The following is a 16,729-nucleotide window of genomic DNA, read 5'->3' on the forward strand; positions in this document are numbered from 1 at the left end:
AATTAAATACAGGCATGCATGCAGTATATTACGGTCATTCCCTTAATATACAGTATTTTAATCAAGCTGATCTTTGATTTATGAGCTTTTTAATTGCTGAACACCTTATCAGACTAGTGTGGTATGAAAACAGTTCATGTTGACTTTATTTTATTTCTTAAAAAAACAGATAAATAGATACAAAGGAGAATAATTCAAACAAACTCTGAGAACAGATGTTGACACGAAACTGAAATGCTGAAAACCGGTCCTTCTTTTTCTTCTGGTGATCTCTGACATGTTTTAGGCATACTGTTTCAGGTGAATTCCTAACTCTCAGCTCTCTCCAGCGTCTCCTTTGCCTTTGGGCTGCCTCCAGTCAGCGGTGAAACACTCCTCGTAGTCTCCCATTCCTTCAAACTCTGCATCCGGAGACTCTGAGGCCAAAAGTGCTGCTTCCTCTGCTCCAAGAAAATCCTGAGGGGAAAACAAAAATCAAAGTTTTCTTTATTACAATATTTGCAAACAGGCCTTTTGTTTCATGTCACAAAGCGCTACCTAAAGTCAGTAGACTCCAAGTTTGTTCCTCCTAATTATTGTAAAATATTTTTTTATTTGTATTTTCCCTTTATCTCACCTCATCATCCATCTCTTGGTACTTCTGTGCAGAGGTCAGCATCTGCTTCTGGGTGACAGTGTGGTTGAAGAGTTTCAGAGCCTCCTGTTCAAACAGACAAACAAGAGCATGAGAATAACAAACAGGGGTTGTTTCGAATTGACATTTTGTAAGATGTTTTCTTCTCATAACACTGAATATCTTGAAATAATAACAAATTAGGAGCTGTTGTTTTGGAAAGCTGAGACAGATCTGATATTTGCTCTCACCATCCTGGGTGTGAAGTGTTTGTCTTGCAGGCCCCACTGCTCACTGTAGGCGCCATAGTACTGCAGGTTCTGCTTCATCACCTGGTCCTCAGGCTCAAACAGGAAGTAGCTGTACGCGCAGGGCAGCGCACTGCGGCCATCGTTCACTGAGCGGAGAGAAACAGGAGATACTCAGATGAGTGTTGTTATTCAAGAGCAGTGATGGAGAGCTGATGGAGAGTTTCTGTTGTAAACTTACATTTATAATAGGCATACTGGAGGTAGTGGTACATAGTGGCCACAAATTTCTCCACAAAATAACCTCCGACATTAGGCATCAGGTTCTCTTCGCACTTCAGCTTACAGCGTAATACATCAACATATTCATCTGTGGAGAGGAAGAGCAGAGATTATTAAGTAAAACCAAAGACAGGAACATTTAGGTCCTTTACTTAATTGAAAGCACCAATACAGTGTTAAAAGTACTCTATTGCAGATAAAAGTCAATTTAAAATCATATAGTAAAAGTACAAACATAATATGCTTAAATCAAAAGTGAAAGTACTTTTTCTGCTAAAAATAGGCCCCTTTTAAAAACTTCTGGGCGATTATCATAAAACGGTTAGCAAAAAACTTGCTAAATGTTAGAATAAAAAATAAATAAATGTAAATGCCAAATAGAAATAGGGAGAGGAACGAAGAAAAAGCAACTAATAGACATACGAAACATGACATTCATCTTTTACAATTTGTTATATTTTATTTTGATATAAGAAAACCTTAAAACGTATTAATGTATGTATTTTTTACGTAAAATCTTAACCTCAAATTAATCGACAAAAGCCAGTTGAGTCCAGTTTTGCTTTTCTTGGATGCTCAGTGATGTTATTTCTTCATTTGTTTAACAGCATACTAACCTGCTATGACTGCATAGAAGTCCCTATCTGGTGAAAGTTGACTGATCCCTTCACATTCTGCCTGACAGAGCTCAAACTCCTGGAGGTAGAACCTCAGAGCTTCCTCCATGTCTATAACACCGCTGCTGTAGTCATCTGAATTTATGAGTTTCACTCCTCTCAGAAAGGAGGCCTAGAAAGGACATTATTAATATTGTCAAAGTTAGAAAAAGCTGTAATCTTTGAAGGAGTGGGATGTTGTTCTTAATGTGACTATACAGCAAATATTGTGCAACTTTTCCATGCAAAAAAAGAGTCTAGTGGCCCTCACCTCATAGGGTTGTTCCTCATGGTCAAAGAGGTAGCCCTTCAAGTCGTACTGGCTCTTGTGCTCCTCCATCAGCTGCTGCACCTCCTGGTCCTCAGGGTTCTTCTGGAGGTAGGTGTAGGCACATGGGACGGCCCTCTGCAAGTCATTCAGCTGGAAGAAATATGTTACCACATGCATTTATCATTTACAGAGGGTTAACTTGCGGAATTTTGCTTTTGTTAGTTTAAGTATATTGGAACCAAGGTTTGTAGTTCTCATTTTCATGTTGGGTATTTTTTGTCTAAGACACAATTTCGTTTTTATTTGTATTCACATTTGTCATTGATGGTAATTTTGTATAACTGCAATACCAATTGTATCTATGATTTCCAATTAGTTGAATTTCATATAACTTTATTTTTGCTCGTGTTGCATGTGACCCATGTAATCCATCTCAAAGACACCTGGCATCCAATGACCAGTTCTGTTTTTATTTCTTCTGTAAAGGCTATTCAATGTGTTGATTTGTTCATACTAAGATGGTGTTCCTAATAAGGTAATGATATAAATATGACTGTATATGTGGATTCAAGGTGTGCTGTTACACGTGTATCTCACCCTCGAGTATGCAAAGTGCAGGTATCTGTAGGGAGATCTCCTGCTGAACTCCTCCAGAATGTTTCTGCCTGGAGGAAGCAGCTGCAGCGCGGGGAAATGCGCTCTGCACTTCTTCTGACAAGACGCTCTCATCATCACGTGCCAGTTGACGCTGAGGTCCCTGTTTCCTGTGAAGGACGGTTCTTCATATTTGCTGTTATTACAGTGCAGCACGCAGTACCTCACACTGTCTCTGAGGAGCCGGTGCAAACGCAAACTCAATTCCAAGTATTTGATCGACTCCGTCCACTTTTCTGCTGCGTAATGATCCAAAGCCAATCCATACGCAGTGGTAAGGGGCATGAGCTCCTCCCTGGGGAACTTTTTGAAATTGTAGTTTTCATATTGCGCGTCTGTCCCTAAAGCTAAGGTCAAACAGAGCAACGTCAATAGCGCGCCTCCTTTTGCGCAAAATGCCACCATGATAAGATAATATCCCACATATTATTCCGCGTCCTCTCTCCGTTCCTCTTGTTTTCCTGTGCCTGAGTGGTGGTCTGCTGAAGTGCTTAGGGCTCTGTGGGAATTCCGGGATTGGGTCTTTCAGAGTTTCTGTCTCGGGTTTCTCCATGCAGGCCTTCAGCTGTCACACACACTGCTCTGCTTCTTTATTTGGCACAGGAATATGCGTGCGTAAAAGTGACTGCTAGTGCGCATTGTTGTCCTGTTTTATCTGCAGTTGTTGATTGCTCCCTAATGCAAGTTTACTTAACATATGAGTAATAAATCAGCATAAGATCAAATGTATAAACGTAAGTCCTATAGAAATGAATACAGTGTCTTCTATTGGGTTTGAGGATTTGTGTTCTTATAATGTGGTGGATGTATGCTTAACACGTTCCATGCTCATTATATCTATTTTATTTCTCTTTTAAGTCTTATGGAGACTTTTTATGGATGCTTGACCCGGAATGATTTCTATCATAGGCCCGACTCGGCATGTTTAAAGAGACTGGACCTGTTGCATCAACTTGGGACGTGTCATCGCTACATTAATCACATTTTGAAACTTCACGGCATTAGTGGAAAAGCTGAAACTTTGGGGGCTTTCAGGCCTCTTTACGGCTGAGGGTCTGACTGAGCCACAGAGGCGGATCTCTGTGATTTCTGCAACGGTGCTGAATAAACAAGCTAAGCAAATCAATGGGAGGCCATCCTTTCAAAAATAAAAGCGGAAACAGACACAATTGAATAAAAAACGTAAAATCTGGACATATCAATCGATCTCAGAAGTGGACCACATTTAAAATATAACACACCCTTAAAGACACATTGTGTATGAATAACGATTTGAATTTAGACTACAATCAATGTTTTGACTATTTCTGTTTATTCTCATCTGTTGTGATTTTGTTTTATTTTGTTAAAGGAAGTAGTGGTCTTACATTATTGTGGGTAATTTGACAGAGGCGCTCCCCCCTTTTCCAACTCCGACATTCCTTCCCCCTGGCTATGAAAACTCTTCACTGGAACCTGGAGATTGTCCACGTTTACAGCATTTAGATCCGCTGCCTGCTCCACATCTGCAACCACGGCCCTGTGCGTAAAGAGTGCACACGGCTCCAGGCTTTAAATTCCTCCATTTAGTGGCTAATTTATATTTTGGATTCGTTTAACTTATTTTCTCTGATTCTGTAACGATGTTTGCCTGCTGCGTTGCGTTTTTCCTCCTTACGTGGTCATCTGTGGAGTGTAATCCCAGTCCCGTGTTAGATGTAGTCGTGGACAGAAAATTCATCCCCGCAATCTGTGCAAGAGAAGCGAAGGAGGGCGATTATGTTCGCTATCACTATAACGCCACATTTCTCGACGGAAAAACGTTTGACTCAAGGTAAGTTCATACGCATTTTTTTTTAAATTGTGAATGCGTTTATTTTTATTACTTTAAAAAGTTAGTTATTTTGCTGCAGAGGCCCGATGCAATTTGGCCATATAAACAAAAAAAATGAATCGGCAGAGATTTAAATGTTCAAAAAAGTTGCATTAGTCTATAAATAGACATATGCGTATGTTTTGCACATAATATTCATTTTCTCAAAAAGTGAACATCCTATTGACCCACTTCTGATGTCTTTTTAATTTTGGATCATCCACAGTCATGAGAAGGGAGACGCAAAGGTTGGCCTGCTGGGAGAGGGCCGGCTCGTCGCTGGGATAGACAAAGGTCTGCAGGGCATGTGTGTGAATGAGCGCAGAACGATCACCGTCCCGCCCCACCTGGCCTATGGAAGCGCCGGAGCAGGTAAATGTCACTTTCAATCTTGTCTGCGCAAGCGGTACCTTGTTGGAGGTGCGCAGCTGCCTTTTAAAGACCGAATGTTAGTCATGGTGTGTTCTAGTTCTTGGCATAGGACATTCGTTTTTCCAATTTTTTTAGGAGTTAATTGAAATTTCCGTTTTGCCCAGGCTCCAACTTGTCTATGTGGCAATTTTTTATGTTGGCATTTATTTGTTCAATTAAAAAAAAATGTAATTGGTTTTGTAATACTAAAGTATGTTGTGTATATTGTCTTAGAGAGGGGGCCCTGTGTTAAAATTAAGTTTGTAGACATTTTTACATTTTATTTAATGTAATGCATAACCTTAAACTATTTTTGTGTCTCATCAAATTGTCCAAATTAGTTGATATATTTAAAAATCAATTGAGTAATGGTAATAGCAGCATATAAATACTGTTTTGGGGGCCCATAGGCTCAGTGTTTATTGCAGTTGAGCAGACATTGTATAGCTGTCTGTTAGCTGCTCTGGGAGGCTGTACTTGTGGCACAATGGGGCTTTGATCTAGATGCTAACATTAGCATGCTAACAATGAATATGCATATATGCTAATGCTTCACAGGTATGATGTTTCCCATATGTACCTCTCTTAGTTTATCATGTTAGCATGCTTAAGCTTTCTTATCTGTGACATGTTGGCACAATGATGGAGTTAGATGAGAATAGATCAGAAAACCTATAAGGTGGAGCCTTATTTAAATGAGGCCATTCCATCCAGCAGATGTTGAGATATTTCACATATAAGTGATACTATTAACACTGTGGTGGTGCCAGAGTAAAAGTCAAGTAATCATTAAAAGTCAATAAACCAACAAACCTTAAAACATGCTTCTGCAATGAATGCACTGTATTGATACAGTTTATCAGAATCCAATATAATGATGTTTGACATAAAGTTGTTTTTAATCAAATACCATTAGGCTTGAATAAGTTCAGGTACTGCAGCCATCACATCTTCTTTTTTTATCTTACCATTACACAAACACCCTGATTTAAGGTGTTACTTCACAAAAGTTTAAATTAGTTTTAAATGATTATATCTAAAGTTATTTATGTCATTGCTGTCTAACCTGTATCAACCATGTTTACAGGCGACGTGGTTCCTCCAGATACCACCCTGATGTTTGAGCTCCATCTGTTGGATCTGTGGAACAAAGCCGACCTGGTGGCCACCAAAACCATCAGCACCCCCAAAGACTGCAAACGCTCCGTGATGAGCACTGACTTTGTGCGTTACCATTTCAACGGCACTCTGCTCGACGGCACAGTCTTTGACTCCAGGTAAATTATGGCTTTGATTACTGTTGGTGTCCAAAATGCTGACCTATTCAGATAGCTTAACAACTGTAGCCTGAAAAATAGTAAATAAACCACTCTCAATGAAAAGATTCTTGTTTGACACTAAATCTTTCTCATCTGAAGGAATGCCTTGTCTGAATGACAGCTCTTTCTGTGTTTGTACTGTGTCATGCAGGTATGTTGTGTTTGACTTTGCTCTTGTATGAGCCCTACGTAGCTACAACAGGCATCAGACACACAACACTTTGGTCGGTGAGGGCTGGCTGGTTAAGGGCTTGGAGGAAGGCCTGCTGGGTATGTGTGTGGGAGAGATCAGAAATATTATCATCCCACCCTTCAAAGCCTACGGAGAAAAGGGATCAGGTGAGCACAAATTATGAATCAATAAAAAGTCTAATGAGAGGTCATAGTTTATCTGGTGTCACTGCTTTGCAACCAAACCATGATTGTTCAAACACAAAGAAATTAGAGGTTAGAAAAAATAAAATAATGTTACAAGGAAGTACCAGACATATCCCCCAAATCACATCTCATCAATAAATGCGTATATACATTAATAAAGGCTTTTTTCATCTTTGCACTTAAAACACTTTTTGACCACTAGTAGTGCTATGGAGCAATATTTTTAGGAGCAGGTCCCCTGTGTTTACATGTACAAGGACGGGCACTTAAATAAATATGAACATTAAACAAGGAAATGGATTTGGTTCGAAATAAACATGTTTGCCCCTTGTATTTTGTTACTTTTATCTTTATGCAAAGTTTTTAAATCTTGTAGTTTAAAAAAAACAAATAAATTCTAATTATTCACCGTCTGCTCTCCAGGTAAGGAGATTCCCCCCCAGGCAACCCTGGTGTACGATATCCTGTTGGAAGACATTCACAACGCAAAGGATAACATCACCATTGAGTCCTCGGTGGTCCCGGAGTCCTGCACACGCAAGTCTGTGGTTGGAGATTACGTCCGGTACCACTACAACGGCACCTTCCTGAACGGAAAGATCTTTGACACCAGGTGAGCTCACGTTACAGTCACAGTAACGTTGCCAGTCATATTGCAGCAATTTGTACTTTAACTATAAACATGTTATCCTCTGTTTAAATCGAAATGTCAATGTATCACTTCATTATAATGGTGCTGCCTCAATAAAGACATATTGAGTTTTGAACACAAGAGACCCCTAAGTGTTAATTTCTATTCTCAAGGTATAAATGTAATTTAAAAATGAATCTATGATTGTCGCTGCCAACAGCTACCAGAGGAACAGCACATACAACACCTACATCGGGATGGGGTACGTCATCGCCGGCATGGACCAGGCCCTGCTGGGGATCTGCATCGGAGAGAGGCGCAGAGTCATCATTCCTCCACATCTGGCGTATGGAGAGCAAGGAGCAGGTGAGTCAGAGTAGATCTACCATGCAGCTTGTAGTAAGTTGTCTGCAAACATTGAACTGTATTGATTTATTATTAAACAAACCCGTAAACCAAAATGTATATGAAGACAGAATTGCTGTAAAAGTGTTTATTTGTACTTCGACCCAATGTTAAAAACCAGAAAGAAAAAGTAATGGGTAATTTTAGCACTTATCATTCAGTTATTTTTCAGTGGCGAAACGAGTGATTTAACTGCCAAGGATTTGCAAATCACTAATTGATTAATCAATTACTAACTCATTCATTAAATGCATAGCACAAATAAGTTTAAAATAATGGTAAACAAAGACAGAATTAAAATACAAATTGAGATAGAATGGCAAATGAATGGGAAATAAGATGCATAATATAGGTAAAACAAGATAAAGATAACAATAGGAAATAAAAAACCTAAAATGTATAACATCAGATGTAAAGACAAAAACTCAGGAGCACTTTCCACCAATCTAAGGAGATGAAATAATAACGTGTTGTCTCTCCAGGTGATATCATCCCCCGTTCTGCTGTGCTTGTGTTCGACGTTCACATCATCGACTTCCACAACCCCAACGACACAGTGAGCATCGCCATCACACACAAACCCGCAGCGTGTAACGAAACCACGGCGGCGAACGACCTCGTCCGCTACCACTACAACTGCACCCTGGTGGACGGAACGCCTCTCTTTTCCTCGTGAGTCACCCACACATCCCACTTTTTTTTTAAACAATGATATTAGATTACCACTTACACTTGCCCAATCTACGTCCTCAGACACGACTACGAGCACCTTCAGGATGCAGTTCTGGGGTCAGATAAGGTGATCGACGGTCTGGACGAAGGCTTGAGAGGCATGTGTGTGGGAGAGAAGAGGGTGATAACAGTTCCTCCTCACCTCGGACACGGAGAAAAAGGAGGTGAGACTCACAATATCAGTGCAATTTAAACGGTTTTATACATTTTTGAACCCTGACTACACATTTGATTTCCTAAAATGCTGAAAGGTAAACACATTTTTGTTTTGTTTTCTCTTTGTCAGCCACCGGTGTGCCTAGCAGTGCTGTGTTGGTCTTTGACGTTGAACTGGTGAGCTTCGAGAAGGGAGTGCCACCTGGTTATCTGTTCGTGTGGATTGAAGAGAGCCCTGCTGATTTGTTTGAAGCCCTGGACATCAACAAGAACAAAGAGGTCCCACAGGAGGAGGTACGTTAACTCTTACAGTGACACAACCAGCTACATTATTTCACATGGCAGATAAGAGCCCCTAAAATTATGAATGAACAATGTGTCCAAGTGTGTTCTGTAAATTAACATTGAGCTTATAGGTTACCAAGTAAAGCTTGGGCTTAAAAAAGATCATTAAGAAGTCTTAGTATAGTATGCCATAAAAAAGTTATTGTAAAGTTTTTCTCCAAAATATTCTTTAAAATGTCATTGTATAGCATATCATAATACTATATTTTGGTATACTATGCCATAAAATAATCTAAAACAAAAGTTTGTTGTGGCATACCAAAAGAATCCTAGTATAGTATGCCTTTTAAAATAGTCAGAAAAATAATAATATGACATGATTAAAAGTCATAGTAAATTGTGCCATTACATTTTAATAAAAAAATCCTAATACCTTATGACAACAAGAAGATATTATAGCATAGTTATTGGATACTATGCCATAAAAAGTCATAGTGCATCCTCTGCTTTTCCCAAACGACCTGTAAAACGCCAGGAGAACCCAAGTTTAACGTGGTTTGATGCATACATAATTATTGTAGTTATATCACACAGCACTGTTATTGATATGTGATTATTTTCTTTTTGTTGTCACATTTTAGTTTGGGGAGTTCATCAAGCTGCAGGTGACTGACGGCAAAGGTCGGATAAAGCCTGGAATGATCATGGAGCAGGTCATTGAAGACATGTTCAGCAACCAGGACCGGAATAAAGACGGAGTGATCACGGCCGACGAACTTAAACTGAAGGTAGAAGAGGACAAAGAACGGGAGTTACACGAGGAGTTGTAAAGAGACACAATGCTTTATTCTCTCTCAGGAAACCCCCCCCCCCACCTTAAAAACAAGCTGTCAGAGACTTTTTCCATACATCATCATGGTTTTTTTACTTTCTTTATCACATTGGATGGTTTTTTTTATGACAAGGCGAGTGTAAAAAGTCTTTTTTGTGGAGTTCTGTGTTGATAGTTGTATTTCAGAAAACCAAACAAGCACCTTTTATTTGTCCCTGAAAGTCACATGAATAAAAAATGTTTTTAAGAAAATGGAAAATGATGTTTATTTTCTCAGACAATCCCAGGTAATGAACTTTTCTGAAAAATGATAGAAAAGAAACACCATAGAGTAGTATCATAGTATAGTATTTTCAGAAAAAAGTCATAGCATAGTATGTTTTAAGTTGAAAAGAGTACACTTACCAGATGGTACATTTGAATACTTTCTTTAATGACACCTAAAGTTAAGGACAACATTGTTATAATTCCCAGTAGCTAGGAATCAGTTGAAAGAAAAAACACTCATATAATTAATCAATAGAATCATCAAATATTGTATTCTGTAGCTTTGTGTTTCTACTGTTCTTACTCACTACTACAATAGCCTAAAAACTGATATCACTATTGTCAACTGAGAATATGAAACCGAACACTTGGCAGACAAAGAGACAAAATGCAATGTATGTGTTTTCTCAAACACAAGATTCATTTAAAATAGACTGTAAACAAAAAGTAAAATAAGAATTTGTTTCTGCTCAAAAGGAGTGAGAAGTAAAGAAAATAAATACATATGACATTTGTAAGAGGTTGCTGGTATGTTTTGAAATACCAAGACAATATGAATCTGTTAAGGTGGCTCATGGCCAGGTAGGTAGTAAGGTTTTGATCTGAGGATTCTCTCCAACAAATGAAACAGCAGGGAGGAAAACCCAGCCCTGTTATACTGTGTGAAGAAACAGTACTGGCAAAAATCACAGATTCTTCTCAACGAAGTAGAGACCTAATTCAAATATTTTAAACTTTTGTATTATGGCTTAGATAAACAGTCAAAACACTGAGAGTGTAAAAGAAATACCAGACCAGTCTCATGGTCTGGATTGAGGTAGGTGAAGATCATGCGTCTAACTGGTTGTCTGTTGATGAGGTAATGTATTTGAGTATAGCGTTGGGAACTTCCATCGTCTCGTCCTTCACCAGCACGACGTCAAAGGACTTGACGTACAACTCTTTCCTCTCGTCCATCTGCAAGACACAAACACTGAGAACCAAAACTCTGGATCTCAATGTGTTGATAAAAGGAAACACAATATATGAGACTGACCTGGTCGTTGAGGAAGCCGATGGTGAGGATGTTCTGATGCTCGGACACACCGTCAGCCATGGTCAGGTCTCCCAAAGAGTCTCCTAGCAACAGCACGTTGGGGCGACCCTGCAGCACTCGGAGGCCAGAGGCGTGTGACAGAGCCCCCTCCCTCTTGTTGAAAGTGTGGATGAGTTGGCCTTTGAACGCTCGCAGGACCCCCTTATGAACAACACAGCATTCAGTTAAGGTTACCGTTACATCATATGGAGGAGAAAGCTGGAGTGAAATCATGTTGACGCCCTAAAATGTTTGGTGATAAGAATCAATGGATTGCATTAAAAGGTACATTATGTACTTGTATTGATGTCTACCAGCAACATAGAGGAATTGTACTATGATAAATACACGTAGATGTGGTTTTAATAGTGTTTAATATGCTTGATGTATAATTTATTCTGTTACTGTTTCCAAGCCCTAAAATGTATCACTTGATTAGAGAAAATGATCATTGCATTGGTATTTCCCTATCAAGGCCCATTTCTAGTAATAAAAGACAATAAATAATATAAACATTTAGATGTGTAATTGAAAAACAGTCATTATATTGACATGTAGTATTTCAGAATAAGAAAAAAACATTGATAAATAATCATAGAACAGTATGAGTAATTGTATGTCAAAAAGGTCATAGTATGCAATCAAAATGCCATTAAAATAAGTCATGTCTAAAAAGGTATCATGGTGTAGTGTTGTATGTCATAAAACATTCCATATTTTGGTTTATACTATAGTAGATCATAAAGAAAAGGACTTATTAGTTGTCTTAAAATGTCGTAATTTTTTTTTTTTATATAAAAAGGTCATAGTATAGAATGTCAATAAAAATATAGAAAAATCATATATATATAGTATGTGATAAAACATGTCAGAGAGTAATAATACAGTATAAAACTCACAGTTTGGTCGAAGTCCATGTAGTTGGAGATGATGTGGACGTTGGGGTGGAAGACGTTGTTCTGTCGGATCACTTCCTCCAGGACGTCTCCGACACCAGCCGAGAAGATCAGCAGAGGCACCTGCTGCTCCGTCAGACGGTCGAAAAACACTTTGTAGCCCTCCCTAAAGAAACAAACAAACACACACACACACACACACACACACACACACACACACACACACACACACACACACACACACACACACACACACACACACACACACACACACACACACACACACACACACACACACACACACACACACACACACACACACACACACACACACACACACACACACACACACACACACACACACACACACACAACACACACACACACACACACACACACACCCAAACACACACACACACACACACACACACACACACACACACACACACACACACACACACGCTTTTTACAAGTAAAGTAGGTTATTTCTTCAGCAAAATGTACTTAAAAGTAGCAAAAGTTAAATTACTATTTAAGCAGAGGATTATCCCTGTCAGTGTTTGAGCTGCCAGAAAAATGTTGTGTAATTTACTTAATTACTTTCCATCAATGGAATCAGTGTATTGATTAATATGGACAAAGTGCTAACCTGAGCATAGCGCTGGATTCCTTCACAGCCTGGGCCAGCAGGTCCTTCCTGATCCTCTGCTGAATCAGCAGCTCGTGGACTTGAGTCCACCTGCAGAGAGCAGCACACACACCCCCATCAGGCTTTGGGTTGTTTCACTTCTCTTTAGTCCTTACAGGAAGTGGAGCTTTTTTAAAAAAAATGTTATGATGTCTGAGTTCAACTGGTCCATAAAACAACGAGACAAATCACGAGTGTGGGATTTTTTCATTGTAAAGTTTTAATTGAATTTGAAAAGTATATGATGAAGACAGGTGTTATTATTTATATCAGTATGTCTCTTACCACTCCACCATGAGAGGCAGCTTGTCTTCAGCAGTCCGGCCAGCGTCAATCTCTATTGGATAGTAGGTGTTCAACAGCTCCCTTATCTGCAGTGGACCAAGAGAAACAATTAACATATACAGTATATACAGACCACCTGAAAGGGATGCCTCAGTTGGTACTTGCTGAGAGAATACATATACAGTATATACAGACCACCTGAAAGGGATGCCTCAGTTCGTACTTACTGAGAGAATGAGAATTGCAGACTAGAGAACATACGTATATCTAGAAGTTCATGTTCTGAAACTAATTTGATTTTAAAAGTTCATTGTGCATTTATGTCACTGCATAAAAACCAACACCTGCAGTTACAGCATGGCAACATTTTTACAAGGGGAAAATGGACCTATTATTCTTTTAAATTGTTCACTCTTTACTGAACTTATGATAATAGTACATTTACCTTTTTACTGCAATCCTCGTCTATCAACAACCGGTGATCCAGGATGTCTGGAAAATAAAGAAAAAAGTAGTAGCAATTTCAGATAAAGCACACACCATCCTGGCAAAAAATGAGAGGAAAAATGTTCCTTACTGTGCGTGGTAGGAACTCTCTTTCCGTTGTGGGCAAATCTGGTCAGTGTCATATCGAAGTCTGAGATCACCTGAGGAAATATGACTATTAAGTTCAGTTTAAGAGTACTCTATCACTCAACAAACACACATTCATGATCAAGCACAGATAAAGTCCAGTTTTGCTCAGTTTTAAACTGTACTTACCTATTAATGCTCACAACCTGGTCATTACTACCAACATTTATGAGCAAAAGGCACACAGACAAACATGCTGACTAGTAATGGCATGGATCATAAGCGATCTGTCTTTATGTGAGGTCCAAAGCTTTGGCGTTGGTGCAGTACAAATATAATTGAAATGCAATGGTCTAGAATTAGATATACAGGAGCATTGGCTCTGACTTTTGTGGACTTTCCGAGCTTAGTAACTGCTTAGTAACTGCTGTTTAAAAGTATCGCTATGCACCTCTTTATTTCCAGGTTAATCATATTATGTTTGAGTGTTATTTTGTGTATACGACTCAATAATATATTCATACTTCTGATGAAATGCTGCAGAGTTCACTGACCTGCAGGCGGCCTGCCCCTGCTCGCTGCATGGCGTAGATCGTGTCCTCCACTCTGCTGCGATCCCTCATCAGCACCGAGCACTTGGCCAACTCTGGGATCTGACCAGGGAACAGTTTAGTCTTAGAATACATGTTTATCATGACACAGAGAGCAACAAAAGGAGAGTGATGTGCAGTGGCGACTGGTCATTAGGAGCAGGTGGGGCACAGCCCCACCTAGTGTCAGCAGAAAGTATTACACATAATGATTACAAAAAATGCAAAGAGATGCAAAAAAAGAAATGAAAAAATATATAAAATATATTTTAAGGTCATGTTTAATCATCTGATTCGTCTGTACATTGCTGTTTTAGTCTGTGTTCTTCTAATTAGTGTCTACAGTGCCGTTTTGAGCCATGTGGGACAAAACCTGATCATGCCCCACCCTTTCACTGTCAAAGTGAACGGTGACTGTAAAAACTACACTGCGCATGCTCAGAGTATTTTTCAATGTAATGTGTGTGGCAAAAAAAAAAAGACCATAGGGGCACAGAGCTGCCATCCCCACCATACGTCATCTCACATCATTCAGAGCTGATTGGTTGTAAGTACGTGTGCCGCGAAAAGTGTGGTGTGTGAAGAGGAGACGAGAGAGCTGCAGTGACGCGTCCTAAAACCAGGAAGTAAGCTGCAAAAAAGCAATGAGGTTTCTCCATAGGATTTTAGAAAATAGCTGGAAATAAGATCTGTGGGAAACGTACCTGTTAGATAAATGCACGTTTTGTTCAGCCGGATAATATCCACATGTCTACCCTACTTTTATAATTTTCGAATCATAAATCTATCGATTAGATTTATGATAGACTTTTGAAACTACAAGAAGATAAGGAGGACTTTTACAAAAAAGTTATACGGTAACGGACCGTCTACACAGCAGCGTTAAAAAAATCTTGGAGGTGGGCGTATCTGAAGCTTGAGGATTTTTTGCGAGCAAGGCACGAACAACCAATCACATGAATCTCCCGCCCGCGACATACGAAGCAAAAAAGCCCGAAGTAAACTGGATATAAACTCCCCAAAACAGGCGAAAACCTACCACTGTCTCTGCCACCTCCCTCCATGCCTGGCTCCTCCGGTTTATATCCCGGTAGGTCTGGTCATAAAGCACCGGGTGATTGATTCGCTACCGCTAATTTCTCCTCCATTTTTTGGAATATGAGGAAATGACCTGCGGTATGTCTCTCCCAGCATACACGCCGTTTGATTGGCTAGAGCTTGAACTGTCAGATTTGCGTACACGGGATTTGATTGGCTGACGCTTCCACCTCAGCCTCAAAAGTTGAACATTGTTCAACTTTGAATCCTGAAAATCCTGAAAATCTCCGCTCGCCTGCCCACAATGCAGTTCGGCGAAAAGTGAGGGAAAGTGACGTCACCCCATTCAAAGTGAATGGGCAGAAGCGTTTCAAGATTTTTTTAACGCTGCTGTGTGTCTTACGGACCGTCCGTAAGACCTCAATTTTTTGAAAATGGGATCTTACTAAGAGAGAACAATTCAATATTTAAATGATAAAATTACATTTTTTGGGTATCCTTTTGTTGAACTGTCTGTTTAAAATTAATCGAAGCATCAGACAAAAAAAGCTTTTGAAAATAATATTATATTTTGGTTTAGGTCAAAATATAATATTTGTAAACCTGAAGAGTCAGTGCCAGTGCCTCACCAGCCATGAACCTCACTGCACGTCACTGCAGAAGCTTATATATAGACATCTAAGTTTTTTGTGCCCCACCACTTTTGTACATATAAAAACGCCACTGGTGATGTGGGACAAAAAAATGTGTTAAGATGCTTGCACTTTAAGATCAGGGTTACATTTTACAGACATGTGCACAAGGCTCTAAAGTCAGGCATCATCTTTATTGTGTGTAGGCACATACACAGATAACTCAGAATTATAACTTGGTAACGTTCCTCAAATTAAACTTCAATTGTCTTTCATGCGTTTCCTCACCTCGGCCTTGGTCAGCTGGTGCCAGATTGCCAGGACAGACCGCACAGGTGTGTAGATCCAGGGAATATGGTAAACCTGAATGTAGAGACAGGGAGAAAACATGTTTTAGCAATGCTTAATTGTACAGGTCTCTCTTTTTCCTGGACACAACTGGTAAATGTGTTGTTTTAGTCAGGTTAACTGGACATGCAAAACTGTGACATGACATATGAGTTTGTAATCACTTCAAATTGAGCTGTTCTTTTTAAGGATTTTTATTTTTAAGAAATAATAGCTAACAAACTGCCTGACAGTACAGCACAGACTGAATGATGTGTGTCCTCAGTAGGATTTCACACAGTGTATGTATTCGCTATACAAAGGGACCATTTATATTTGAATGAAATTGCATTACACTTTGTTGTTTCGACATTAAAATAAAAATAAAATGAAGCTTGAACAGTCCCGTTTGTTTACTGAGTATTTACAGGAGTTAGCTAACAGCTGGCCGTTCATATTATATATCAAATAATAACTTACCATTTTTAAGCGGAGAGCTGACGAGGTTTGGACAGCTATTAAGAACAGTTCAAATACATCAGCTATATATTCAAAAGTACATTTTAAATCTTTAAAAAAATAGTGCAACCCTCTACAGACGATTAGCGGTTTGAATGATTTGTTTACGTTCTA

General features: G+C 39.3%; 3 protein-coding genes across 3 annotated transcripts; 1 reads left to right on the plus strand and 2 right to left on the minus strand.

Annotated features, from left to right (window-relative positions):
• Nucleotides 1-141: 141 nt before the first annotated feature.
• LOC117473648 (cartilage-associated protein-like) lies at nt 142-4,113 on the minus strand. The gene is made up of 7 exons (XM_034119341.1): nt 2,668-4,113; nt 2,071-2,220; nt 1,761-1,932; nt 1,103-1,231; nt 865-1,010; nt 617-700; nt 142-456 (listed from the first exon to the last, which is right to left on the minus strand). Exons 1-7 carry the CDS (start codon nt 3,127-3,129, stop codon nt 316-318), a joined length of 1,284 nt encoding a protein of 427 aa, XP_033975232.1. The 5' UTR covers nt 3,130-4,113; the 3' UTR covers nt 142-315.
• A 42-nt stretch (nt 4,114-4,155) lies between these two features.
• On the plus strand, nt 4,156-9,977 carry fkbp10b (FKBP prolyl isomerase 10b). Its single transcript, XM_034119340.1, has 10 exons — nt 4,156-4,537; nt 4,803-4,948; nt 6,075-6,264; nt 6,500-6,645; nt 7,108-7,297; nt 7,536-7,681; nt 8,203-8,392; nt 8,474-8,616; nt 8,739-8,902; nt 9,535-9,977. Exons 1-10 carry the CDS (start codon nt 4,347-4,349, stop codon nt 9,721-9,723), a joined length of 1,695 nt encoding a protein of 564 aa, XP_033975231.1. The 5' UTR covers nt 4,156-4,346; the 3' UTR covers nt 9,724-9,977.
• Nucleotides 9,978-10,008: 31 nt separating this feature from the next.
• LOC117473649 (7-methylguanosine phosphate-specific 5'-nucleotidase-like) lies at nt 10,009-16,699 on the minus strand. The gene is made up of 11 exons (XM_034119343.1): nt 16,577-16,699; nt 16,058-16,132; nt 14,064-14,162; nt 13,514-13,583; nt 13,382-13,428; nt 12,937-13,022; nt 12,613-12,702; nt 11,967-12,129; nt 11,029-11,229; nt 10,131-10,949; nt 10,009-10,025 (listed from the first exon to the last, which is right to left on the minus strand). The coding sequence occupies exons 1-10, from the start codon at nt 16,577-16,579 to the stop codon at nt 10,821-10,823; spliced, it is 963 nt and encodes a 320-aa protein (XP_033975234.1). The 5' UTR covers nt 16,580-16,699; the 3' UTR covers nt 10,009-10,025; nt 10,131-10,820.
• Between the last annotated feature and the right edge of the window lie 30 nt (nt 16,700-16,729).

This window comes from Trematomus bernacchii, unplaced genomic scaffold (assembly GCF_902827165.1).
Source record: "Trematomus bernacchii unplaced genomic scaffold, fTreBer1.1, whole genome shotgun sequence".
NCBI classification, from domain to species: domain Eukaryota; kingdom Metazoa; phylum Chordata; class Actinopteri; order Perciformes; family Nototheniidae; genus Trematomus; species Trematomus bernacchii.

What these genes read in the sequence shown, in the direction of transcription:
- fkbp10b (XM_034119340.1), top strand. Translation starts at nt 4,347, where the DNA reads ATGTTTGCCTGCTGCGTTGCGTTTTTCCTCCTTACGTGGTCATCTGTG. An exon ending in CTACGGAGAAAAGGGATCAG is followed by an intron (nt 6,646 to 7,107) that starts GTGAGCACAAAT and finishes TCTGCTCTCCAG; the next exon opens with GTAAGGAGATTCCCCCCCAG. An exon ending in GTATGGAGAGCAAGGAGCAG is followed by an intron (nt 7,682 to 8,202) that starts GTGAGTCAGAGT and finishes TTGTCTCTCCAG; the next exon opens with GTGATATCATCCCCCGTTCT.
- LOC117473648 (XM_034119341.1), bottom strand. Translation starts at nt 3,129, where the DNA reads ATGGTGGCATTTTGCGCAAAAGGAGGCGCGCTATTGACGTTGCTCTGT. An exon ending in ATGAGGAACAACCCTATGAG is followed by an intron (nt 1,933 to 2,070) that starts GTGAGGGCCACT and finishes TGTCCTTTCTAG; the next exon opens with GCCTCCTTTCTGAGAGGAGT. An exon ending in CTTCTATGCAGTCATAGCAG is followed by an intron (nt 1,232 to 1,760) that starts GTTAGTATGCTG and finishes TCCTCTCCACAG; the next exon opens with ATGAATATGTTGATGTATTA.
- LOC117473649 (XM_034119343.1), bottom strand. An exon ending in CTGCCTCTCATGGTGGAGTG is followed by an intron (nt 12,703 to 12,936) that starts GTAAGAGACATA and finishes TGCTCTCTGCAG; the next exon opens with GTGGACTCAAGTCCACGAGC. An exon ending in GAATCCAGCGCTATGCTCAG is followed by an intron (nt 12,130 to 12,612) that starts GTTAGCACTTTG and finishes TTGTTTCTTTAG; the next exon opens with GGAGGGCTACAAAGTGTTTT.